Source organism: Procambarus clarkii, chromosome 33, assembly GCF_040958095.1.
Source record: "Procambarus clarkii isolate CNS0578487 chromosome 33, FALCON_Pclarkii_2.0, whole genome shotgun sequence".
NCBI classification, from domain to species: domain Eukaryota; kingdom Metazoa; phylum Arthropoda; class Malacostraca; order Decapoda; family Cambaridae; genus Procambarus; species Procambarus clarkii.
This window is the reverse complement of record NC_091182.1, coordinates 27,197,840-27,224,123: the sequence shown is the minus strand read 5'-3', so window position 1 is coordinate 27,224,123 and position 26,284 is coordinate 27,197,840. Positions and strand designations below refer to the sequence as shown.

At 43.0% G+C, this 26,284-nt stretch overlaps 2 protein-coding genes and 2 long non-coding RNA genes across 6 annotated transcripts in view; 2 read left to right on the top strand and 2 right to left on the bottom strand.

The window, feature by feature from the left end:
- Positions 1 to 8,690, top strand: part of LOC123765248 (phospholipid-transporting ATPase ABCA3) — a 36,577-nt gene extending 27,887 nt beyond the window's left edge. Inside the window, 7 exon segments of the mRNA XM_069335500.1 lie at positions 1,295 to 1,413; positions 1,580 to 1,709; positions 2,892 to 3,069; positions 3,832 to 3,986; positions 4,574 to 4,809; positions 5,089 to 5,700; positions 6,592 to 8,690. Of these exon segments, the coding sequence (XP_069191601.1) occupies positions 1,295 to 1,413; positions 1,580 to 1,709; positions 2,892 to 3,069; positions 3,832 to 3,986; positions 4,574 to 4,809; positions 5,089 to 5,700; positions 6,592 to 6,957 (1,796 nt within the window). The 3' untranslated portion in view covers positions 6,958 to 8,690.
- A 1,819-nt stretch (positions 8,691 to 10,509) lies between these two features.
- The window catches only part of LOC123765252 (uncharacterized), a 43,595-nt gene continuing 27,820 nt past the window's right edge, over positions 10,510 to 26,284 (top strand). Inside the window, exon 1 of one of the 3 annotated variants that reach the window (XR_011230241.1) lies at positions 10,510 to 10,745. This is a non-coding gene — a long non-coding RNA (uncharacterized lncRNA). Of the gene's footprint in view, positions 10,746 to 14,776; positions 14,945 to 26,284 lie in introns of those variants that run through there. The other 2 variants (XR_006773692.2, XR_011230240.1) reach the window with 2 other exon arrangements.
- On the bottom strand, positions 11,547 to 18,361 carry LOC123765251 (uncharacterized). The gene is made up of 2 exons (XR_011230239.1): positions 17,808 to 18,361; positions 11,547 to 12,124 (listed from the first exon to the last, which is right to left on the bottom strand). It is a non-coding gene; the product is annotated as an uncharacterized lncRNA (long non-coding RNA).
- LOC123765250 (cuticle protein 8) lies at positions 20,775 to 24,003 on the bottom strand. Its single transcript, XM_045753758.2, has 4 exons — positions 23,863 to 24,003; positions 22,815 to 22,880; positions 21,837 to 21,979; positions 20,775 to 21,623 (listed from the first exon to the last, which is right to left on the bottom strand). The coding sequence occupies exons 1-4, from the start codon at positions 23,872 to 23,874 to the stop codon at positions 21,557 to 21,559; spliced, it is 288 nt and encodes a 95-aa protein (XP_045609714.1). The 5' UTR covers positions 23,875 to 24,003; the 3' UTR covers positions 20,775 to 21,556.

Sequence of the window (26,284 nt, the reverse complement as noted above, 5' to 3'; positions counted from 1 at the left end):
ACCTTAGTGGGTGTTGGTGGTAGGTGGGACACCTTAGTGGGTGTTGGTGGTAGGTGGGTGACCTTAGTGGGTGTTGGTGGTAGGTGGGAGACCTTAGTGGGTGTTGGTGGTAGGTGGGTGACCTTAGTGGGTGTTGGTGGTAGGTGGGAGACCTTAGTGGGTGTTGGTGGTAGGTGGGACACCTTAGTGGGTGTTGGTGGTAGGTGGGTGACCTTAGTGGGTGTTGGTGGTAGGTGGGTGACCTTAGTGGGTGTTGGTGGTAGGTGGGAGACCTTAGTGGGTGTTGGTGGTAGGTGGGACACCTTAGTGGGTGTTAGTGGTAGGTGAGACACCTTAGTGGGTGTTGGTGGTAGGTGAGACACCTTAGTGGGTGTTGGTGGTAGGTGGGACACCTTAGTGGGTGTTGGTGGTAGGTGAGACATCCCTATACTGAAGATCTGAATTCAGTAAGTACATACACGTACGAACTTTAATGGGAGGCAGAATGTCACAGGAGTGAGAAATAACTACATAATTGTTACTTACACCTATTAAACTATTCAGTCCAAATAGAACTGTTTGAAAAGTAGGCACAGTGGAGGAAAACAGGAAGGTAAAACAATAATCGATAAAAACTCATTTATTTACAATAAACTATGAACTAAGGGAACGTGACAGTCCGGCTGTAATGAAAAGTATCACAAGAACACAAAGCCAAGTAACAGTTCAGGGAATCCAAGAATTTAAGACTAACCTAAAGTGGAATGCAAGGACACCGTGAAAATAAATTCTTCCCAAGAGACAGCCTTCAACACAGCATGATATATGCACAGTCTTGAAAACCTGTTCTGTTCAGTCTCCTGAATTTCCAGTCTCAGTCTCCTCCTCCACAAGTCGATTGTGGACACAGTCGACATGAGAATGGTCCAGGACGGACCGAAACGTCGTCGTCCCTTCACTTTCTAGTGTGTGGTCTGGTCAATATGTACTGTACCTCACTATTTATATAATACTATCATGTAATTTTATTATTGTGCATTAATATTTATTATAATAATAAGAAAAATGTGAATGTTGACCAGACCACACATTAGAAGGTGAAGGGACGACGACGTTTCGATCTGTCCTGGACCATTCTCAAGTCGATCATGAACCATTCACAATCGACTTGAGAATGGTCCAGGACGGACCGAAACGTCGTCGTCCCTTCACCTTCTAGTGTGTGGTCTGGTCAACATACTTTAGCCACGTTATTGTGACTCATCGCCCGAAAAATGTGAATAATATTGTCAAAGAATTGTGTGTGTTGCAACAGGTCAACTGATGACTGTGATTGTATGGGGTCTACGAGCCGCTGACGTGGCTGGCCTCACTACCGCCAGTGATATCATATACTGGGTGACGTCTGTCATCCCCTCCTTCCCTGTCTCAATGGTACGTGGTAAGGGGCCCACAGTGCCCATTTTCCGTGATTTTTGCTACTGTATGAAAGCCTATTTCTTCAGCTGCATTTTAAGTTTTATTTGAACAAAATTGGACTAGTTTAAGTCGCCAAGAGGTGCAGAAAAGCAGTGAGATTAATTAGTGTGGTCTCTCCCAGGCGTTCAGTCACGTGGTGAGAGTCAGTGTCCACAACGACAAGTGTAACCAGTTCAACGAGACTGTGACCAAAGATCTGTGCAAAACGCTTTCGCTCTTCGCGCCGACGAATGACTTCATGGAGTGTTGTCGTGAGTATGCAGCAGCTAGGAGCTCTCGGCTCTCAGCTCTCAGCTTGTAGCTCTCAGCTCGTAGCTCTCAGCACGGAGCTCTCAGCACGGAGCTCTCAGCACGGAGCTCTCAGCTCGGAGCTCGTAGCTCTCGGCTCGGAGGTCTCAGCTCATAGCTCTCAGCTTGTAGCTCTCGGCTCGGAGCTCTCGGCTCGGAGCTCTCGGCTCGGAGCTCTCGGCTCGGAGCTCTCAGAACGGACCTCTCAGCACGGAGCTCCTGTTGTCTTCTTGATGGGTTTATTGAGGCTTCAAAATTTATAATCAGATTCAGCCCATCCTCCTGTTTAGATAGTACTTATAGTAACGATGGGGATCATCATACTTATATTGACGTAGCTCACTCCCTAGCTCACTCCTTATTTCCATATTATTTATAAATGTCTCCCTGTTTATTATCACTAAATCTAAAATGTTACTTTCCCATATTGACGCACGATATGCTTCAAAATATGTTGCTTAAAGAAGCAATCATCGGCTAATTCTAAAAATTCTTCTCTTTCAGCATCTTTTGTTAATTCAGTTTATTTCATTAAAATGGAAGTCACCAAAAGATCAAACATCACTAAACCTAGAAGCCCTAGATATTTTTTCCCATATATATAATATCCTATTCTATCAAAGTTTTGTGGCCAACACACAACTCTTATATTATTTATGTGACAGTTTTATTTCCCTCTTTTTAAAACGTTTTATATATTATTTGATATATATTGTTGCTCCTCCTTCTCGATTAACATGTTTATCAGCGTGAAATAATTTGTATTACTTTATTTAATATTCAGAACAAAAAGTTTCATGTTTTCTACATTCATCCATGTTTCTGTGAGTGCAATAATATATATTGTTTCTTGTACTGACAAGTGTGCACTTTATTTATTATATTTACTTCACAACTTTCGTTCCCAATTTTCTATACATTGTTCTTATTAAAATTTAGTTGATTGTCTTTATCAGAAAGAGATTGTATACACCTGCTTTAATATTTGTAGTCTTAAATGGCTCTCTTCTTCATGTATAAAGGTTTAAATTACCTTCCCCATTTTTACGGGCTCACCATAGCCCGTGCTACATGGACACTTCGTTCTGAGTAGCTAAATCTAAAACAACAACAACCTCCCCCTACACCTGCCTTAATGTTTTCAGTCTACGATGACCCACCGGTGTGCAGCCTGTACGGGAATAAGACGTGTTTTAGCACGTGGTCCTACTTCCGCTTCGAGAATCCCGGCCTGGCTCCCGACCTCCTCACCCTCTTCGTCAATGGCATCATCTTTCTGGCCATCATTGTCTTTTTGGAAGCTGGAGGAGGTATAATCCTCCGGTGAGTGTGTGTGAGATGGGTTTTGTTGCCAAAAAGTGGAATGCAAGCCCAGAGGAACTCGCTCTTCCCTACTTGCTAATAGTTTAATTAAGGTTTAGACTTTTTATTTGTTTTAGGAACAATAAATATATAAAACCATTTCTGTCCCACTCGGGGATTCGAACCCAGAATTCCTGGCTGAGTCGAGAAGGAACTCGACTGCACTACCGAGAACCAAAATCTGATTTCACCGACACACACGAGAACAGCAGCACCTTCATTCTGGGAGTTACACACCAGATCTGCCTGGTTATACATATGCTATAGCATGACTCTTCCCATCACAGATAACTGTAACAGTGATCATTCCCGGTGGGAAGTGGCCACACCCTCTGAGGGGAGTGGCCACACCCTCTGGGAGGAGTGGCCACATCTTGAGGCCAGTGGCCATACCCTGAGGCCAGTGGCCACACCCTGGGGCCAGTGGCCACACCCTGAGGCCAGTGGCCACACCCTGAGGCCAGTGGCCACACCCTGAGGCCAGTGGCCACACCCTCTGATCAACTCAGCTCCTCTGTGGAATGTGGCACGTCCCTGGGGGATGTTACTAGTTGATCTTAACTTTAATAACCTTTTTCTGACTTAAATAACATGTGTAATATTAACAATTTTATATTTTATTGATATGTATTTATTCCACATATTATTGATATCTTATAACATGCACATTTGCCGAAACTTTTAAGATTAAACTGGTAAGAGCACAACAGCCTCCTCCTTCAGGCGAGTGTGGCGCAGGATAACGTGCAGGACCTTGAAGATTCAGCCGCATGTGGGTCAAGAAGGGCTGCAGGAGGTGGATGAAGACGTCGCGGCAGAAAGTGATGCCGTCGCCTCCCTCATGACCTCAGCTGCCGACAACTCAGGCATAACGTCAGGTAAATAAATCAACATTATCGATGGACTGGTGACTTGGGAATGTCAGGAGTCCTCCCTGGAATGGTGACTTGGTGTGGAATATTTAATTGATTGCAATTGCAGGCAATGTCACCATTTTTCTTATGGCGGATGACTCGGTAAAGGCGTTCAAGATCCAGTAACTACGAGAGCAATGCCCACAAGATTGTAGTTCACTAGTGAAGTATTGGCTCCTCTGTGTGTTTTCCTCCTCAGACAGGTGTTCGCAGAGTCTTAATCCACTAGATTGTGAGAATCTCTTCAAAGCAGTTGAAGCGCTCTAAAGGGTGTCATCAACACCTTTAAGGGTGTTGATGACACCAGAGCTATTTAGAAAGCTTAGAGCACAGATGTCTCCACTGGAGACATCCAACCAGTTCTCTCTACTACTATCCAGCTATCCTTCTTCACCTCCTCTGTAACACTGTTTGACTGCGTTTATTGCCCTCCTTCAGTATGTCAGTCTCAGCCCTGAGTGGCCGGCAAAGTTCGAACAGAACTTGAAAGACGTTATGGAGAGGGCCGCCAATAAGACAGTCTGTTAATCTTATACATTTGTATTGTTCAGAGGGCTCGATGGACACCACACTCATAGCCTCCAAGTTATCTAAGGTGTATGAGGGCTCCTTGATACCGGCGGTGAACAGCATCAGCTTCAGGGTAGCAAGGGGGGAGTGCCTGGGCCTGTTGGGGGTCAACGGGGCAGGCAAGACTACCACCTTCAAGATGCTGACGGGAGACGAAGTGCCTACATCAGGAGATGCCGTGATTGATGGCCTCTCTCTCAACCGGGAGAGAAATAAGGTCAGCTTAAGGAGAACTCTGATTCATAACAATGTAATATAAATCAAGTGATAATATTGTGTGTGGGGGTGTATGTGCATGTACATATCACTGTGTGTTTATACCCATATTTGTACATGTCAGTTGGAGTTCCTCTCTCTGTATATGCAGGAAAATTACATCATAATTTTTTGTTTAGAAACATATTCTTATTAAGATAATTTTGGTCCTGTTTTTTGTATATATAAATTTAACAAATGAATTTTTCCTAAGTCACAAAATGTAATTTACTCATTACAGTTCGTGCAGAACATTGGATACTGCCCACAGTTTGACGCCTTCCTAGGAGACCTGACTGGAGTAGAGATGCTGCAGCTCATGGGTCGGCTGCGAGGCATGACTGAGGTTCGACTTGAAGAAATCATCAGCTCCCTCATACCTCTTGTGGGTCTGACAGAGTGCGCCAAGCGGCCCTCTTCCACTTACTCAGGAGGTAACCGTAGGAAGCTGTCGACAGCCATGGCGCTCGTGGGGTCGCCTCCGCTGGTGTTCCTGGACGAACCCACCTCCGGAGTAGACCCGGTCTCCCGCCGGAGGGTGTGGACTGCCGTCAGACAAGCTGTAATTAATGGCCAGAGTGTGGTCCTGACCAGTCATTCTATGGAAGAGTGCGAGGCGCTCTGTTCCCGCATTATAATCATGTCTCGGGGGACTCTTCGCTGTGTGGGAACGACGGGGCACCTCAAAGCCAAATTTGGACAAGGCTACAGCCTGCAGGTCAAACTGAGGACTCACGGCTTCACTCCGGGAGAACAGACAGAAGATGAACATGTATATGATACCAAAGTGTCAGAACTGAAGAACATCATCAGCCGCCACCTACCTGGATCCACTCTAACTGATCAGCACAAGGTTAGCGGCTGTTTTTTGTTTCCATGGTTAGAATTCGGTCTAAAGTATTCCAGATAATACAGAGTTACTGCGCCAGTTAATACACGGTAAGGTAATTATAAGAAAGCATTAAGCCAGTAAAATTATATGACACCTGGATATGTGGACAAGGATATTGAATAGGATGCAGGGAAGAAAGGGTGTCTAACCTCTTGGGCCGTCAGGACTCGAACACCTGCCTATGAAAAGCAAGACCGCTGTTCCACCTTCAAGTCCACAAGGATATTTTAAGTATACTCTAATATTTGGTCACATCTGTTGCATCTTGTATAGTGTCTCCTGTGTATTATATCTGGTGTATTGAAACCTTGAATATTCTGCTTTGTATATTGAATCTAAAGTATTTTCATTAATGATTTAGTAAAACTGCTTGCATGAGCCCTCACTTCAGAAAATGTATAAGTTACCACAAACAAGATGTCACTAATAGTGCCTAACGGGGATTTCAGGCGAGATTGAAATACACACACACAGTGTGGTTTCACTCCTCCATCATCTTACAGGATGGCTAGAGCCAAGTCTGTCCCAGCACTTGTAGACATGGGTCTACAAGTGCTTATCGAAGTCCTCTTAGTCAAAGGCGAGCTTGTCTACTCGGTCACCCATTTAGTTGCTCTCTAGACCCTACAGTGCTTAACCTGCTGAACGAAGAAAATGTATCATCCTCTCCGTCACTTTCACTCTGCAACATTTCGTGCTAAATGTCTTTGTATAAACAAAAAAATCCTACTGGGTACGCGGGCAAATGCCGTCACTTTCCCCTGATAATTCCCTCCCTCCCTCCCTCCTCACCCTATTTCAGTTCGTACTTACACTTCGCATGCAATCATTAACCAATTCATATTTTTCCAGGGTATGCTAGCCTATCGCATTCCCAGCAACGTGCCTTGGGGTACGTTGTTCTCCGTGATGGAAACTGTGAAGGCTGGCCGGGACCCCTCGGCTACAGAGGCTGAGAGACCCTACTCATCGCCCGCCTCCCCATCCATCGTGGAAGTCTACGCCGCCTCCGACACATCCCTTGAGCAGGTCTTCCTGTCTTTCGCTAGGGAGGCAGCGCTGGAGCAAGCGTCCGATGTGGCTGGTAATGGTGATAATGTTTTCGACGCGTCGTGCGATCATACAGCCATCCAGATGTACGAGTCCTCCGCGTCAAGGAGCAGCAGCAGCAGCAGCAGCAACAGCATACCGGGAGCCGATCTAGTGACGGAACTTTAACACTGAAGTACGTTGGACTTCTTTTTCTCTTCTATATAGGAACTCTTCACAGCTTTTGAGTTGACACGGAGAGTCTTCCATCAGACATTTTGGGTTCCTATTGCTTGTTACGCTTATCGAGGTTCCCATAGATCAATGACTGACCTTTCATAGTATGCAACCCACAATAGTTGACTGACTCCAGGGTACCTGTTTACGTCTGGATGAGCAGGTGCATCAGGTGGAAGGAAACGTCCATAAACTTCTCGCCCTGCCTGTTAGGACTCAAAATGGTTATTAAGAAATGTAAATCGTTAGTGAAGAAGCCATATGCTTGTAATGTATCCAAATGAGGTGAAGGTGCGCATGCGTGTGTCTGCCCCTCTCTCTGGCATGAATAAACTAAATTTAATATTGAGAAATATTTACGCTGTACGTCTCTTAATTAATGTTGTAAATAATTAGTCTATATGTGTATTATTAAGAGAATAGTTGAGTAATTATTTCAAAATGAACATCTTGCAGGACTGAAGAAGAGAATTATCGGCCATTTTTGCTCATTTTTGTTTAGTTATCACTTGTTTTGCTTTGTTTTTTATTGTAAACAATGAGTGGAAGTCTTATTTGTTTGTACATTATCCCAAAGGATAAAACATCGACGGCATTTGCCCACGTACCAAGTAGGATGTTTTTTGTTTTGACACAAGAGATATATATTGTGCAGAGTTATGTAGCCCGCTTCTCGGGGAGTATATGCATGGAGAGTTTATTTTAGTCGTAGACAATGTTCAGGACTAAGGTATTCTTGTTGGTTGGTCAGAAAGTTATTGTGGCGGCTTTAATAATCTTCCAGGGGTTAATATATGATGTATTGGCCTTAGACCCAACACGAAACCAAAAATATATATTTTTTAAGTCTTAATTATGTGCACAGAAACTAATATGTAAGCCTCTCAGATACTCGTGTGTTAGTGAGTAAATGGTCGTACCTAATTGAGTAATTAACCAAGCATTAAAAATGTATGTTAGTAAATGCCTGAATAATTATGTAAGACAAACTTGTAAAACATTTTAATTGTTCAAGTAAATTTTAACGCTGGCTTTGATTAAACGTCTATCAAAAATCAAACCCAACTTATTTGTCTCTTAAAACTCCATTTTCTTAGAGGCAGAGGTCCTGTGTAAAGCTCTGCGGTGCATGAAGAATACACCGAGTGGTGTACCTCATTGTTTTAGTCCTGGACTATATGCAGGACTAAAGTATACTTGCTGATTGGTCGGTTAGCCACTGTGGTGGCTTTAATAACCGTTTCGAGGTTGATAGGTCTTAATCCCATCACCAAAGTTATCATAAAAGTATTTGTGTGTACGTCTGGCAACATACTACATGTGTAAAGGAAGAAATATATATGTTTATCACTCAGAATGTTCGGTAATATGTTTATTGTTTGTGATGTGTGTCTATATATGTATAAACACGTTGTACTGAACGGGGTGAGAATAGCTTGAGCTCCCTCATTCCTTTGTGTGTATTTTACCTCGATAAACTTATTTCAATTTCGATCACCAAAGTAGAAGTCCCCAGCTAAGACCTCTGAGGGAATTACCTCTTCGACATCCATGGACAACAGAATCACCTCTCCCGGGATGCTGAGTAGTGTGGCAGTCACCTTAGGACATGACTTGTGTGAAGACTTTACCTAATGGTCGGTGTTCTCACACACTTTAACCGTAATTAAACATGTATTACAAGTCCTGCTGTTTATCTTACCGCAAGACCAACCCCTGATTATCTGTTACCATCCCCACGGGTGTTGGGGGTGTTGGACGTAATATAGGTCTCATGACCTTTCGATACTTTTAAGGTATTGTTGGTTGACTGGGCTACTTCCCTGTTAGCCTAAGATTGTATCCTTAAAAAATTATTGGAGATTATTAATTAAAATATATATATATGTATATATAAATTCCAACCAAAACAAACCAGGAAATAACATTCATTTGGACCATCGAAACCTCGAACTCATGACCACTGGAGTGTATGACAGGAAGGGAATTACCAGGAAAAGCGCCAAGCCATTACGACTATATAGCACTAGAAGGGGTCAGGATAAGGATTTGGGATGGGACGGGGGAAAGGAATGGTGCCCAACCACTTGGACGGTTAGCTAAAAACAATATAAATCAAATTATGTATATATACCCAATAAATGACAAAAAACTAAACTATATACATAATAAAAGCCAAAGATATATACAGTATATATATATATATATATATATATATATATATATATATATATATATATATATATACAAAAAATAATAAAAGAACTCAACACCTACTTAAAGACAATTAGTCTGTAAACAACCGAGTCGACGACCCTGAGCTGCTCGGCTTTGGAATCATTTTAAAGATTGAGATTGTCTTAAAATATTGAGTTGAAGGCGAGACGAGCTGCAAGACAGAACAACGACATCGCTGTAGGTGAAAAGGTGCCCTTTATCCTCGCTGTGATCTCTAATAGCAGATGAAGAACATAAGCAGGCGATGAGTCACAATAATGTGGCTAAAGTATGTTGACCAGACCACACACTAGAAGGTGAAGGGACGACGACGTTTCGGTCCGTCCTGGACCATTCTCAAGTCGATCTTACTGGATCACAAATGATGTAAGAGCGAAGAGGGAGAACAGCCTATTGACATAGCTCGAGTGCAGGGGGGAGTTGTGCAAAATCCTGGCTTGTGTCTCGGAGTGGCTACGGGATCCAGTAAGTTCAGTAGAACTTCGGTTTCAACTCTTTTTTTTTTTTTTTTTTAACCCTGTCGTAGCTCAGTCGATTAAGGCAGTATCTGGGATGCTCCCGGACGCAGGTTCGAATCCTCGTCGCGGCCCTTATGGATTTGTTTATTTGTGCATCACGTTAATGTGATCTGAGTTTTTAGTGTGATATGAGTATACTGTATATCACATATTTCGACATTAAGAAGCATATTATGGCACATATTATGACATATTGCACATATTATGACATATTGCGCACATTATAGCATATATTATGGCACATATTATCGTTTATCATATGTTTCAATCCATCGTCGTCTGGTTCATTATTCGTGACGGGTATGGCGCTGGAGATGAACAGGACAGCGTTGATCTAAAACAGCGTTGAGGCGTGTTATCATTGCTCCCTTATCACTGGAGCTCGTACCTGTTCCGGAATATTTGTGTATATTTTAGTGTGTGTTCTGTGAAGAATCTGCTTGCACCACATCTACACAAGATTACGGCTCACTGGCCGTAATCTTGTATGAGTATTATTTGAGTAGTATTTGACCCCTCCTTGAAGTTGTTATACGAGGAGTGAAGTTATTTATATAATCATGCTAGTTACTATCCGGATTGATACAAAGGGTAGAGTTGGATTTCCATGTTGGATTGGTACGCCTGTGGCGTCAGGTCAGAGCAGCCAGGCGGAGGGGGGGGGGGAGGTTACGATGTCAACTACCCTGTTTTGTTATGCCTCAATTTATAGAAAAATAATGTTTTGCCAGTATTTCCACTTAATAGCTAACCTTGGGAAAGTGTTCATGTTATCATCCATAATTTGTATGTGAAAGGTCATTCCTTAGTTTAGCCCAAGATCATATTAATTAGCGTTTTTAATGAACTGTGGCAAGGGTTCAGGCCGCCTTGCTTGTCAAGAGAGGGAGGTGGTGAGGACAGTGTGTGGTGGACACAGCACCAAGAGAACGTGTGGTTCAAATTCAGGACAGTACTAGGCTACCAGCTTGGGTGCAGGATACGGTAATGTGCTGTTTGAGTTGCTTGTACGCTGTTGTTGTTATAGATTCAGCTACTTGGAACAAGTTCCAAGTAGCACGGGCTATGGTGAGCCCGTAGTGGACTTACCTGCCACAAGAACGGTGTCCCTCGTTGCTTGTACACTTTGTATTTCTATTTCTAGTGCCTCAAGGATAGGAATTTTATTAGCTTAGGGTTTACTTAATTTGCCAATTTATTTATTAATGTTCATATGATTATTTCCCTGTGTATTTTAAATATTTTTCTATCATTCTGAGTCCTAGTTTCTTGAAGTGTTTTGGGAACGTCTATGATCCTACGAGTATCCTTATGAGTTAATTTTTTCCTTTGTCTGGAGTTAAGAACTTTTTAAAGAAATTCCATCCATCTTGCACGTTTTAAGGATTAAAGTCTCCGGATAATTTGTACTAATATGATTGGTCTTCTCCTGAGTCAATTAGCTTAATTACCCAGAATTAGAAGTGTTGGCAGCGTTAATTTGTGTGTACGTAACCTTATTCTTACCATCCAGTGCTGTAAATAATTGTGAAATATATTTATTTAACATCCTCGGTCATTTTTCGTCCTGATAACGGGAGGATGATAGGCTGGACGGTAGAATGATGGTCTCGCTTCATGCAGGTCGGCGTTCAATCCCCGACCATCCAAGTAGTTGGGCACCATTCCTTCCCCCGTCCCATCCCAAATCCTTATCCTGACCCCTTCCCAGTGCTATATAGTCGTAATGGCTTGGCGCTTTCCCTTATACAAATCTTCAAAGAATATGGAAAGAAAATACATATACAAATCTTCAAAATATATTTAAACCAATTTTATTTTGTTTACATGATTTGCATGAATGTTGGCACATGCCTGATTTTCAGCAAGTTTTGTAATTCACCAGCACTACCTGAGTCGGATCTCAGACCTGTTCTACCCTGACAGCCCGGCTGGGCGCTAGGATTTTGTTCCCATTTCCAACCCTGATAATATTCCCCTGAGTAAGACAAAATTAGAGTATATTTTGTTGTATTTCGTGTTGGCCTCAAGGCCTCTGGAGGGTTATTGAGGGCACCACCATCGTCCGAATAGGTGGATGAAGGAAAACGGCACATGACTCCGGGAAATGTATTAACCGACACACCAGGTAGCCTCATGGACATTTTGCATTTTCCGGAAGCAGGACTGGAGTGCTCATTATCCCAGATGGTCGCCGTGTGTTCGTCCTGTAGATGGTTGACATAGTTCCAACATATTCAGTACTAGATGGTGGAGTTCTTGCAGGAGAAGGAATTAAGAGGGGGCGGCCCCTGGAAGAGGCTGGGTCGTCACCACAACTTCCTCCTTGGGTGCTGCTCTGCGGCGCCTTCGTGAGGAAGAATCTGGTTTGGCGGGACAAAGAAGTATATTAAACAGATGTAGAACACATACATATGTATAGTGAGAGTTCGTGAACTAACACCCAACATACGCGGTGTATGCGCACTCATGGTTTTACATGCATATGCAGTTAGTCACAGATATTCGTAAAATCCCTTTTTTTCACTGTTTAAAATTGCCTATAAGTGGAATGGTTTAGAGCTTAAACGATGAAGTGGTAGAAGCTTACTTAATGCACAAGTTTATATAAAAATAAGATAAGAACAACGATGAAATGAGTCTGTATTAATCTTTTCCACTGCTCCATCTTACCCTAGGATGGGGAGCCGGTGGCTGAGCGGTCAGAACACTGGACGCGTGATCCTGTGCTCCCGGGTTCGATCCCGAGCGCCGTCGAGAAACAATGGGCAGAGTTTCTTTCACCCTGATGCCCCTGTTACCTAGCAGTAAATAGGTACCTGGGAGTTAGTCAGCTGTCACGGGCTGCTTCCTGGGGGTGGAGGCCTGGTCGAGGACCGGGCCGCGGGGATACTAAACCCCGAAATTATCTCAAGATAACCCTTTTCACTGCACCAATCTTACCCATTACACTACTCTAATCTTACTCCGTACACTGCTCCAGTCTTAGAGTACAAAAAGTTTGAAATGCAGGACCAAGAGCAGATGCTCGACACTGCAAGCACCTCTAGGCAAGTACACACGCATTCTTATCATTAATAATATATATAATTTGAAGTCATAGAACATGCTCTCGCATAACATGTGATCAATGATTGTAACATTTACACACTGTATGACAACTGGTCATACATTTACACAACTGGCATTTACGCCAGTTGTGTAAATGAGTGCAATACTTACACGCCATATAGTTAGATAAGCACTATTAGGTAGGTAAGCATTATTAGGAAATTGTCAAGAATTCTGGAAAAAGGCAAATGTTGTCTCAATATTCAAGAAACAAGGAAGACAGGAGGCACAAATTTAAAGACCAGTATCACTGACAAGTATTCTATGTAAAGAGCCTGAGAATGATGGAACACCTAGAGAGGACCAAGTATGTAAAGAAGGGTCAGCATGGATTTAGAAAGAAAAAGTCGTGCCAGACAAATATATTTGAGTTCTATGATAAGGTTATTAAACATATGACAGGAAAAAAACTGGATAAACTGTATTTTAATAAATTCTCAAAAAGCGTTGGTGATACTTATGAAATTGTGGTGTACAAGATGGAGAGGCAGGCTGAGACAACTAGAAAAACACTGAACTGGGTAAGGGATTACCTAGAGGGAAAAAAATGCACAGTCAGAGAGCCGGTTTCGAGCTGGTGAAATGTACCAAGTAGGGTCCCACTTGGCTCAGTCCTGGGACAGCTGATGTTTCTAATTTATGTCAATGTTGTCATGATGAGGAATGTAGAAATAGAAACGGCTTTCAGGAAGTTACAGAACCACCATTACAAACGCCTAATATTGGAATGTGCGGCACCAGCATGGTATCTGCACCTTGAGAAGCAAAAAAATAAATTGAAAGTACAGTACATGTGTTTGCAACAAGAATGGTGTCAGAGCTAAGAGGGTTTAAGATATAAGAATAACGTAATGGATCTAAATCTCATAACCCTAAAGAACCGAAGAAACAGAAGGGATATGATCACAAAATACAAGATACTGAGAGGAAAGACGCGATTAACAAGAACAGCCTCTTTAAATTGCGAGAAATTAAAACGAAAGGACATAGGATGAAATGGAGATGTAAATGAGTCGAATAAATATAAGGAAATACTCGTGCCCTGCATTGGTGGCCAACAAGTGTAATACACTGAGAGAAAAAATTTGTGGAAGCCACCTCCATGTTCAACTTTAAAGGCATTGATGTACAAAATAGCATCAGAACGGGACTGTAAATGTTAATTAAATATTCTTGCACGATAAACACCTCACTTGAGACACTTGAGCAAAGTCCCAGCTGTGTCTGGGTTGTGGGGTACAAGGCGACTGGTTGAACAACCCAACGGGCTCTCTTCCTATTTGGAGATTAATGCACATAGTGCTTCAGCGGAATGTTAATTCACAGTGTGACGCTACCGAATAAATTCACCCTGTGTGGAAAGATATAAAAAATCAGTTTTTATTTTCCGACAGCAACAACCACATCACATTGTCTCTCAACTCCCGCTGTGTTCTGCTTCTGGCTACGGCTTCATCTCACGAATTACTCATCCCTGTAGCTTACTGAGAAGGTATATATATATATATATATTGCTGATGTTTACCTTGTCTCACTTTACGGGTTATTCATGCCTGTGCCACCTGTTGGATGTCTTAATCTTTATCAATCAATCTTGTCTTGCTGACTACCGTATACAGAGCTGCTTCACCACACTGCTCAACACCGTCGCTAAATTTGCCTGGAGTTTCAAGATTTTTCAAATTTAAAGGCAGTAATTCCCGCAAAGTAAAACAAAACGGAGAACTAGGAGAAAGAAATTATGGTAATACTGATAAAGTAGAGAGAGAGAAGCGACGTCACGAGGCTACTAAGGTGGGAATACGAACACGCGTAAACATTAGTGAGGAGCTGAACCACTCAAGGTCGACCACTCTACGCCTCGGCACACTACACTCTCACCTCTACTACAGCAACCCCTCCAGCTGGTCAAACACGAGTGGTTGCCAAAGACCGGGCAATCCCAACAGTATTGACAGCTGCTGCAACAGCCGTCACAGCTGCTGCAACAGCCGTCACAGCTGCTGCAACAGCCGTCACAGGTGACACAGCAGCCGTCACAGGTGGAGCAGCAGCCATCACAGGAGTAACAGGTAGGGTCGCTGGCCAGGGTCAGGGTCAGGAGGTCACAACAGGCGCCACAGCAGTCCGAGTCAGTCATGGCGGGGGACAAGTCTTATACCTCCTCCTCCCTCCACGGCTAGAGTTACACTGTGGCGTCAGCTGGGTATATTCCTCAGGATATCCTGACCAACCTTATATACAACAAAAACTCCTCAGGAGATCCGTCGTCTTTCACGCTCCCCTAAGTTGAAACACTCTAACCAATATTTTCCTTCAATGCATGATGAACTGGGTGTAAATTTAGATGATTAATTTATTTTTATTTATTTATTTATTTATTTATTTACGTGTTTATTTGTTTATACAAGACGGTACATTGGGTTTGTGGGAGTACAGAACATTGTTCTTACATTCTTGTAAAGCCTCTAACACGCATAGCGTTTCGGGCAGGTGTAAATGTAATTTGGATGTAATCATCTTGTAGCGTCAGAAAAGTTAAGTTACAATGTAACAGCAACAACAGTAAACGGGGCATGGAAAGCCTAATAATATTTTTTTTATTCAGGAAAAGTACATACATACATAGTTGATATACAAACATAATGTTGGATTTCTAGATAGAGCACATACAATACCTATAGCCACTAATACGCATAGCGTGTAGGGCAAAAAGAGTTGTTAAAGAGTTGTAATCTGTTTAAAACAGTCACTTACATTTACGGACAGTGTACGACATGGTAATTGCCAGTATTAGGCCGAGATATTGTTACTTATGAATCTCCCAGCTGTGAGTATTTCAATTGTTATTCTAAAATGAGTTAGGATACACTCTTCAGTATTACAGTGCTAGTAAATATCATAAAATACTTAAACTTCGCATAAAACTTACATAAAAATTGACGTAAAACTTACCTTTTTTTTTTTACTATTAATTTACTCAAATATTTTAAGAGCAGACCGTCCTCGTAGGGTTTCCAAACGTCAAGAAACATTATACTACAGTGCCTTATCCGAACCTACCAGAGGACCCAAAACAGAAAACGGGACAGTATGTCAGTTCAAGTATCTTCTTGAGGTTATCTTGAGATGATTTCGGGGCTTTTTAGTGTCCCCGCGGCCCTGGTCCTCGACCAGGCCTCCACCCCCAGGAAGCAGCCCGATATGAGCAAGTATGAGACAAGAAAGAAATACATCTCAAAGGGATAGAGTAGCTTAGGCTATTTCTACACCCCCCCCGCCCCTACAATATGTCAACTTCGTGAGCCGTTTCCATTTTCTAGAACGACGATTTTTGGCCATAGGTAGAGTATACGTCAAAATGCAACACAGTGAACTTGAAGTTTGCCAGTGAAAGTTAGTAGGTTCTACTAACTTTCAGCTAGTTCAGCTAGTTCTGTTTCAGGAGCTATATATTTACAGTAAGTCATTATACATTAATGGTAGATCTTATAGCTAATACATAATTGTTTGGGCAATGGAGATGTTAGTCATAGGGGAGCTGCTGTTTATTATTAGTCTTCACAATACACTACTTGTTTCTCAATCTCATGTGTCGTTTATCTACTGGAAGCGAAATATGGATACAGTGCAAGGATTTCAGGTATTTTATCCTTGGTAATAAGATAGGTTGCCATATTACACAGCGTGCGTTTTGACTTATCTCTAAATGGCTCAATTTTACTACAATCCAAGATATAGTGTTCGAGTGTGTCCCTGTCTTTGTCCACACACTTTACACTTTACTTCATCTAGATCCCTATACGAGCCGAACTGCCAGAGATACATGTAGCCAAGTCTTATTCGAGCTGTGACAACGTCTGTTAGTCTACTGATGTCGTTACTTGCCCCATACATATAATTTAAATAAGACATCAACACTTTCGTTGGTCCCCAAGGGCAGGCTTCACCAAGCATTACGTTACTACTTACGAAACCTGTACATCTTTCTTCAATTACGGCGGCTTTCTTGACATTTATTAACAATTTTATCACCTTGGAAACCTCACAACCCCAAGTTATTATTGTTACAACCTCGTAGTATTTTGTATCTCATAAATTGTGTAATAAATTGAAACAGAGCCGCAATAATTGAAAATAAATTTATAGGTATCTTAAGTGATAGCGTAAATACTTGGTGAATCCTGGCTCTGTTTTTTATTTTTTATGCAACTGAATCGTATGTTCACTCTCCTATCGAATCCCATTGTCATTGAATAATTACCGATGATGAACCTAGAGTTCTCATGAGTTCCTCTCCTGAGGCAGAATCAGGAGACGATAGCAAGACTCGTTGTTACTAAGATGTTCGCATTTACATTTACAGCGTTGTAGTTCGAATAAAAGTCGTCTGCGAAAGTACTTGTTCCGGAAGTGTTCAGATGTCTTCAGTTGTGAGTCGTGTGTAAACCGTTTTTCATTCATAAACAGCTGGGGTTTGGCGGGTGGATGGAATGGACTTTGGCGTTTGTTTATGCGGACGGGCTGCGGTCTGACATTGGTACTCTCCATACTGAGGCCCACAAATTTAGAGTCGAGTCAATAATAAGTCTACATTATCTCCAACATCGTAACAAAGCGGTCATGGTGTTAGTTATCTTTGAATCTTATCAGTCATTATCTATAAAGATTATTACCTTTATCTGTTATGATTGCTGTCTATCTGTAATGATTACTATCTGTAATCATGTACAATAGCAGGTGTCGATGAGAGTCCCATTGTACTCTGTCATACATATGTTGACCGTTATGTACTGCAAGGGGGAAGGGAGTACCAGTGTACTGCTGGTGATAGAGACCCTCTTGGTCTCTGTATACTGCCCGGGGGGGGGGGTGATAGTAACTGTGTGCTGCCAGCCAGTGTTCTCAGTGTTGATGGTCACTCCCTTCACTTACCTTCGTGTGTACTGGAGAAGCAACAGCAGCAACAGACGTAGCTGTCACCATAGTCCCCACAGACATCGCAGTCCCCACAGTCACAGTCACAACAGTCACAGTCACCACAGTCACAGTCACAGTCACCACAGTCACAGTCCCCACAGTCGATGTCGCTCATGGTGGAGGAGCAAGGGGCACCTAGCTAGCCTGATCACCACCGACAAGAGGAGTGACTGCCGGAGCCTGTCGTTGGCCTGTGTCCGTATGGCGATAAAGAGAAGCCTACTGCAGTGGGGGTTCCCTGATAAGATACTGTGAGTAGACGTCAACCCCTGCAGGAAAAATGCTGTCTAGCTGGAGTGTTGCATATCTCAGGAAATAACTCCCGTTATCAAGAGACATAAATGTCATAGAATGAGTGAGGAAATGAAACATACCTCCTAGAGCGAGTTCATAGGAGATCAAGATATCGAAACATCACGGGGAAAGTGAACAAATGTCATCACTGAACTTGTTCGAAAATGCGTTCCAAGAAGAATGAAACGAAAAAGAACTAGGTGCATACAAGGGCAATAAAATATGCTTTAGATTAAAACGCAAGCTCTGAAAGACGTATCAATCCACCAGGAATCACATAGATCATGAGATATACAGAAGGGCATTAAATTCACCTACCCAGAAAATCAGATCAGTAAAAACTATGAAAGAAAACTTCCTGAAAATATTTAGAAGGATCCAAAGTCTATATCTGCCTGTATAATAAGCAAAGCCAAGACAAAAGACCCAGTAGGACACTTCAGAGATGAGACCAACCGAACTATATTTCACGATAAAAAAGGCAGACAACATTGAATGAATACTTTACATCAGTGCTCACACTTGAAAGATCAGACAACAGCCACAACACCCACACACATGTTTGAAACAGGCGAAGATAATGAATTAAGGAATATTCCCATAACGTGCAAAACAATCAGGAAGAGCATTGACAAATTAAAGACATCCAAAGCCCAAGGTGTGGATGGAATTCAATACAAAATCGTAAAGTAACTGGCGGTGGAACTGTGTCTACCACTAAAACTCTTGTTCAGAAAATCTCTGGACCAAGGGGGAAAATCGCCCCTAGATTGGAAATGTGTAAATATTATCCTCGTCTTCAAAAAAGGCAGAATGAACTTGTCAGAGAACTACCGACAATCGGGCTAGCCTCGCATATCTACATGCTGAAGGTGCAGAAACTATGGAAATTGGAGGCAGGACGGATTATTTTGGAAAACCAAACCATCATGATAAAAGCCCCCTAAAGTCACGGAAGAAAGAATTGTCCGTGTCAGCATTTTTAACACCTCTTCTGTGTTCTTCAAGTCTGTCGTCAAACGTACGGCCAGCTTTACCAGAGTATTGAAGTGATGAGACGTATGGAATTGAATAAACATTAGCACACTGCTTCTCTTGCATGTTTATTCAATTTCATTTCCTCTTGTTCTCTCCAATAGGTTGGTGAACCTGGCCCTACTCGTAATGACAGACTTGAAGAACACAAAAGCAGTGTTAACTTTGTCATGAACATTGTTCACTTCTGTCACGTTACCGAGAACATCTCTGGGATAGTTTGGGGTCACCTTTAAAATATAAGAAAATGATACCTTACTTGGCCAACTAAAGAAAATAGTGAGGGATAACTGTGCTATTCGAAGCATCTTGTGATAAATTTACCTGAGGGAGCCTCTACGAGGACAGGAAGTTGGCGGCTTGTCAAAGGTACACACATTTTCATTGAAGTGTTTTTCCAGTTGGATTTTAACATTCAACAGAGTTCTGGCAATTACGGTTTCGATGGGTAGGAGGTTCCAAATGTTTATAATCTTGTGAGCGAAAAACCTTTCCTCTTGTTAGTCCTACATTGTGGCTTATTGAGCTTGAAACCGTTGCTCCTTGTCTGTATTACATCCGATCTTTTGAAGAAATTGTCTGGATCAATATCCTCCAAACTGATCATTATTTTACAAGTTTCCATGAGATTTGCCCTGTCATATCTGGTTGTTACATACAAGAGTTGTTACATTCTTGTACAGCCACTAGTATGCGTAGCGTTTCGGGCAAGTCCCTGGAATACGATCCCCGCCGCGAAGAATCGTTGTTACAACCAAGTACACATTTTACTGTTGAGTTAAACAGAGGCTACAGTTAAGGATTTGCGCCCAGTAAATCCTCCCCGGCCAGGATACGAACCCATGACAAAGCGCTCGCGGAACGCCAGGGGTTTGTAGTGTTGTTAGCACTGTGGCCCTCTACCTTCCTCGCTGAGAGTCGAGTTAGTTCTGGAATGAATTATTTTGCCAGGTGTTGAACTTTCTCCAAAGCAGCTGTCTTTCTGAAGATGAGGTCTCCATGTTTTGATATAATAAACCAAGTGAGAACGCACGAAAGATTTATGCAGTTGAATCACTACCTTCTTTTCCTTAAAGTCAAAGGTATGCTTGATTATTCCTAGGATTTGGATACCCTTTTTTTTTATTGTTGCTCCTACCTGTTGTGCAACTTTCGGTGAATGATGGATTCTGACTCCAAGGTCTTTTTCTTCATCAATCTGGTGCAAGATAGTGCTGTTAATTTGGTAGTTGTGACTTGGGTATTATGCCCCATATGCAAGGTAAATATATATTAAAAAGCATTTGCCAGTCTTTTGCCAATTTGTTGAGTTCATGTAGATCTCTGTGTAAGGCTTTAATATAATTTTCACTTCTCACTTTACTATAAATCTTAGTTTCATCTGCAAATTTGATAACGTGGTTTGTAATATTCTCATCTATGTCATTGGCATGTATGACAAAAAGGGTTGGCCCCAAAATGGTGTCATGCAGAACCCCCCCTTCGCCACATTGCTCCAGTCAGATTCATTCCTATTTAGCACGACCCTTTGTTTTCCTTATCAATCTACAGATAGAGGCTGATAAGACAAGGGAGATCAATTATACGCGTTGCATTACATGTAATTTTATTGTGCAGAGAACAGATCATAAAGTACAAAAGCGGGCAGGTGAGTATAGGCGGCCTTCGAACGCTGACTCGATCTCTCTCCTTCATCCGGTCGCTGGGACGCGGGGGCCAAACACTATCAACAACAGAATGGCTTAGAAACTCCTCAGAGACTTTCGTGCGTTAATAGAGCCCGTGGACGACTTGCTATCGTGCATTCGTAGCACCCGTGGACGACCTTCTATCGTGCATTCGTAGCGCCCGTGGACGACCTATCGTGCATTCGTAGCGCCCGTGGACGACCTTCTATCATGCATTCGTAGAGGTCGTGGACGATCTTCTGCATGTATTGTAGCGCTCGAGGGCGACGTTCTGTCATGCATTCGGAGAGTTCGTTGGAACACTCATTTGAGAGAAGCAGACTCGCTGGAGGAGTACGGTGCCAAGACTGGGTATAGGAGACAGGTGTATTGGCCGGGGAGTGCTTGAAGACGTCTGCTGACTATCAAAGGACGAAAATAAAAGTCTGGCATAAGAAATCCAGTAGTACTGGTATCGGAAAACGGAGACTTGTGACAGGAAATGAAAATGACAGTATTCCTTTTCATAATTTTAGCCTTTGTTTAAATTAAGTTTTGCTCTTTCATGTAGAATTTTCAAATTTTCGTTTTTGATTCTATACATCAGATTAAAAGTTATGAGTAAACCAAAGTATGTGTTGGAAGTCAAGACTGCGGCAGCCGGTGTGTGGTGTTCCAGTGGGGGTTCAGGCAGCGGATGGGAGTGTCTTAGCGCTTAAGAACGGCCTCGCCTTCATAGGTGACGTCTGCGTTAAAGCCTCCATCTGCATTGACGCTGAAATGAAACAGAGGCTTCATTTAGAGATGCCAAAATATTTATGTATATATATTTTATTCACTTGGACTATCGGAACCTCGAACCGCAGATCACAAACGCATTAACCTGCAGTTCTATCTACCGAGCTATCATAGGAAGGATTCCAGAGATCTGCTGTCCAAGTAGCTACTCGTAAATATACTTGATCAACTAATCGGTCAATAAACCTACGTGTAGACGACGATCTGGCGGCGGGTGTCAGGAAGGAGAACTTCGTAGCGGCCTTCGGTGTCGTCCCCGTCGCGAGACTCCTTATGACTATAAGAGTTGCCGCTCTCTGGGTCCTCTACAGCGTACTCGAAGTTGTACTTCGCCTGAGGTGAGGGCGAGGCATCACTCTTAATATATAAATATATATATATATATATATATATATATATATATATATATATATATATATATATATATATATATATATATATATATATATATATATATATATATATAATATATACCAGCCGTGACGAGGCATGAGGATCAATGTATAACAAATGTTTAACTAGGCCCAAAGGATACCTGATCAACCGGGCTGTGACTCATACGTCAGGCTGCGAGCAGCCGCGTCCAACAGCCTGGTTGATCAGTCCAGCAACCAGGAGGCTTGGTCGACGACCGGGACGCGGGGACGCTAAGCCCCGGAAGCACCTCAAGGTAACCTCATGGTAAGGTAGGCCAGACCACACACACTAGAAGGTGAAGGCACAATCGACTTGAGAATGGTCCAGGACGGACCGAAACGTCGTCGTCCCTTCACCTTCTAGGGTGTGGTCTGCTCAACATACTTCAGCCACGTTATTGTGACTCATCGCCTGCAAATGTGTAACTACGTATATTATTCTGTTAAATGTATACATTCACACCAATGCATTTATGAAATACAATATTATAAAGTATAGATTATATACTAAAAACAGGACAAATACATCACCAATATAAATATTTGCCACACATAAATACACATCTGAGAGCAAACTTGACCATGGGGACTTAAGTCATTTCTCGTAGAATATCACACAATATTTTCTCTGTTTTTTAGGCAGCTACATATGCTCAGATATTTGTATATAGTGATACATTGTAATGTGTAAAAGCTGGACACTGCACAAACGTCACTACGGGAGTGGTGAGCAAGGATGAGGGTATACTCACTGGTGGGTAATTCTCCTCTTGCGGCCTTCCTGTAGCCAGAACCACCAGGCAGGCGAGCAGGATCACCTGATTAATGTAACACGAACGATTAGTATAGCCACCTTGGGCTGGAGGATTGATGCGCGCGCACACACATGATTGACAGTTGAGAGGCAGGAACAAAGAGCCAAAGCTCATCCCCCGCAAGCACAAATAGGTGAGTGTACACACACACACACACAAATGGAATGCATTAGGCAGTGATGTTGTGGAGGCTGACTCCATACACAGTTTCAAGTGTAGATATGATAGATCCCAGCAGGCTCAGGAACCTGTACACCTGTTGATTGATTTGGTCCCGTCTCTCAACTGTCAATCTTATGTCTGTAAGAAAGACGGCATGTCCCTCTGTTCTAGGGTGGAGGCCTTGTCCCGTTTTCTGTTAGTGGGTCCTCTGGTAGGTTAGAATAAGGCACTTTAGTACGGCAGTTTCTTGGCGTTGGGAACGTTCTCGAGAACGAGGTGGGCAGTTAGCCTCGCGCAACGTTACAGGGCCAACTGTGATTGTTATGGTGTCATAGGGTGGTTGAGGGTCGACCCCCATGCCCGTAGGATTGGCTCTTAATGCGAAATGTGGGTTTGGTTGTCAATAGAGTGCTGCCAAATTTAATTCACGCTGTTATCGACGTTAAATGAACGTTTTTTTCACATCGGGGACGTCGATTCAACGTCGATAATGTTGATTCAAAGTCGGTAGCGTTGATTTAACGTTGGTAATGTTTATCCAACGTTACTCGAGCATGTTTTGCATAATGGGAGAGAATGGGAGAGAAGGAGGAAGGGATAGAGAATGGGAGGGAGGGAGAGAAGAGGGTTAAAATAAATTATCGGTAAATTAAGGTTAGATCAATTAGCTAAGCTTGTTATAGCTATTTTCTTATCTAGACTGTCACTTAAAATAAGAATTCATCACGTGTTAAAGTAAGAGTTCATCACGTGTTAATTTTCGTGATTTACACACATAAGAGTTCACATAGGAGGAGGAGCAGCATGAGGTGTAAGAACGTACCGTGTACTTCATGACTGGTGAGGCTGTGTTGACTGTGGTGAGGCAGAGGCGGGAATGGTGCTCCCGGGCCCTTCAGGGAGCGTTATATACCCGTCGCTGCCAAGGAGAACGGGACGAGGCTACCTCTGGCGCCCTCCAGGCTACCTCTGGCGCCCTCCAGGCTGGAGATGGCATGAAGGGCGCGAGGGAAGGCATTACAAGAGAAAGAAAGCAGTGGAATAATGGAATGACAATCGAAGGGAAGGAAGAAATGAAAGAATTAGTGAGAAGATTGTTAGGGATCAGAGGAAGGAAATGGGATAGGAGTCCGTGGGACAAGAAGGAGGAAGGCAGGAAGAACAAAACTGGAGCTAGAAGGAAAGGGAGAAACTGAAGATGAATGGTAATGAATTGGCGGAAGAAAGGGACGAATAGGCAGAGGGAAGGAGTAGGAGGAGGTCCCTGGGCCGCCGACAGAGTGCCATCACTGCAAAAGGCTCCAAGACACCGCTCCAGCGGGCACCTCTTGCTCCTCCACGGACCCTCCATGTACTCAAAATCAAAACATCAGTTCCTAAGTCTCACCTTTCCAGGTATTGCTGTAGCAACTCCCTTTCCTCGACTTCTCTTTTATTTTCATTTACAAATTATATCAAATTTGACATCTATGTGCAGGCGAGGAGTCACAACCTCAAGCTCAACGGGTTAGTCTGGGGCCCCTGCACCTGGAGTTAGGGGGCCTCGTAGTGGACCATGGGCCCCCTGTTCCCCCTGCACCTGGAGTTAGGGGCCCTCGTAGTGGACCATGGGCCCCCTGTTCCCCTGCACCTGGAGTGCCACAGGCAGTCCATGTTTACCTAAGATGACGAACCTGTTTGTCAAGTTTTGAGTGGTCATCCTCACTTGTCACGTTAGTTATAAGTGAAGATGACCACTATCTAACCCCAAACTGCAATTTTTATTTATTTTACCAAACATTTAGAGTGCAACACAGAGTTTCTTCTGAAATATCACTATCATTGTATAAGTGAGCATGGAAACGCTTACAATTAAACCCAAAGAACATCCACTAAGGTCTGATTGAATATCCTAGGCCCAACCGTTCACAAGATGAGTATGGCGCGGACAATAAACTACCGCTCACATCCCTTCTTGGTGCTTTCGTTTGATAATTACTTAGCATGATAAATAATAATATTTATAACAAAAAACAATAAACACACTGCACAATAAACCAGCCGCCGATTCTGGCAACAAAGACGGTTGAGCGCGCGGGAAGAGTGAGTGGCCAGGAGCCGGGTAATTGCGCGCCATTAAAATTCAAAATTCAAATTTTTATTCAGGGAAAAGTACATAGATGCTGAGTTACACACATAATATTGAGTTTATAGATAGATTTAGTACATAAAATACCTAAAGCCACTAATATGCAGTGTTTCTGGCCATTAATGCTCGAAGTTGACGCTCCTATAAGTCGAGATTATGTTGTATGCGAGTAGGCTTGGTTCGTGTATCCGGGTAGCTCCTGTGGGCATGCTGATGCACAGGACTGTGTACGCTGGTACAAACGTGTATATGCAGGGATGATACACATGTATACAAGCAGTGTAACTGCTTCCCCACACACCCATGAATTACATCATCCAATGACTCCTTGTAATCCTCTATTGCCTGTGTGTGTAATGCAAGAGATTCTCTCATGTTATCATCACCTTGACACAAATACACACAAATAAATACAAATTTTAAATTTGTGTATTTAGACATTTTGAAAAATTCTTTCAATATGTAATATATTGTTTCTCTTTACATGTATTCAGCGTCGATTCTTTTCTCACTTTGAATATGGCACCAGAAATTTTAACCAAATATCTACAGATTACTAACTGTAGATAGTAACTGATTATAGCCTATCCACCGCTGTCAAACTGGATGGGTATGGGATCCACTACCGCCCACAGGGTGGGTATGGGGTCCACTACCGCCCACAGGGTGGGTATGGGGTCCACTACCGCCCAAAGGGTGGGTATGGGGTCCACTACCGCCCACAGGGTGGGTATGGGGTCCACTACCGCCCACAGGGTGGGTATGGGGTCCACTACCGCCCACAGGGTGGGTATGGGGTCCACTACCGCCCAAAGGGTGGGTATGGGGTCCACTACCGCCCACAGGGTGGGTATGGGGTCCACTACCGCCCACAGGGTGGGTATGGGGTCCACTACCGCCCACAGGATGGGTATGGGGTCCACTACCACCCACAGGATAGGTATGGGGTCAACTACCGCCCACAGGATGGGTATGGGGTTTACAACCGCCCACAGGATGGGTATGGGGTCTACTACCGCCCACAGGATGGGTATGGGGTCAACTACCGCCCACAGGATGGGTATGGGGTCAACTACCGCCCACAGGATGGGTAAGGGATCCACTACCTCCCACAGGA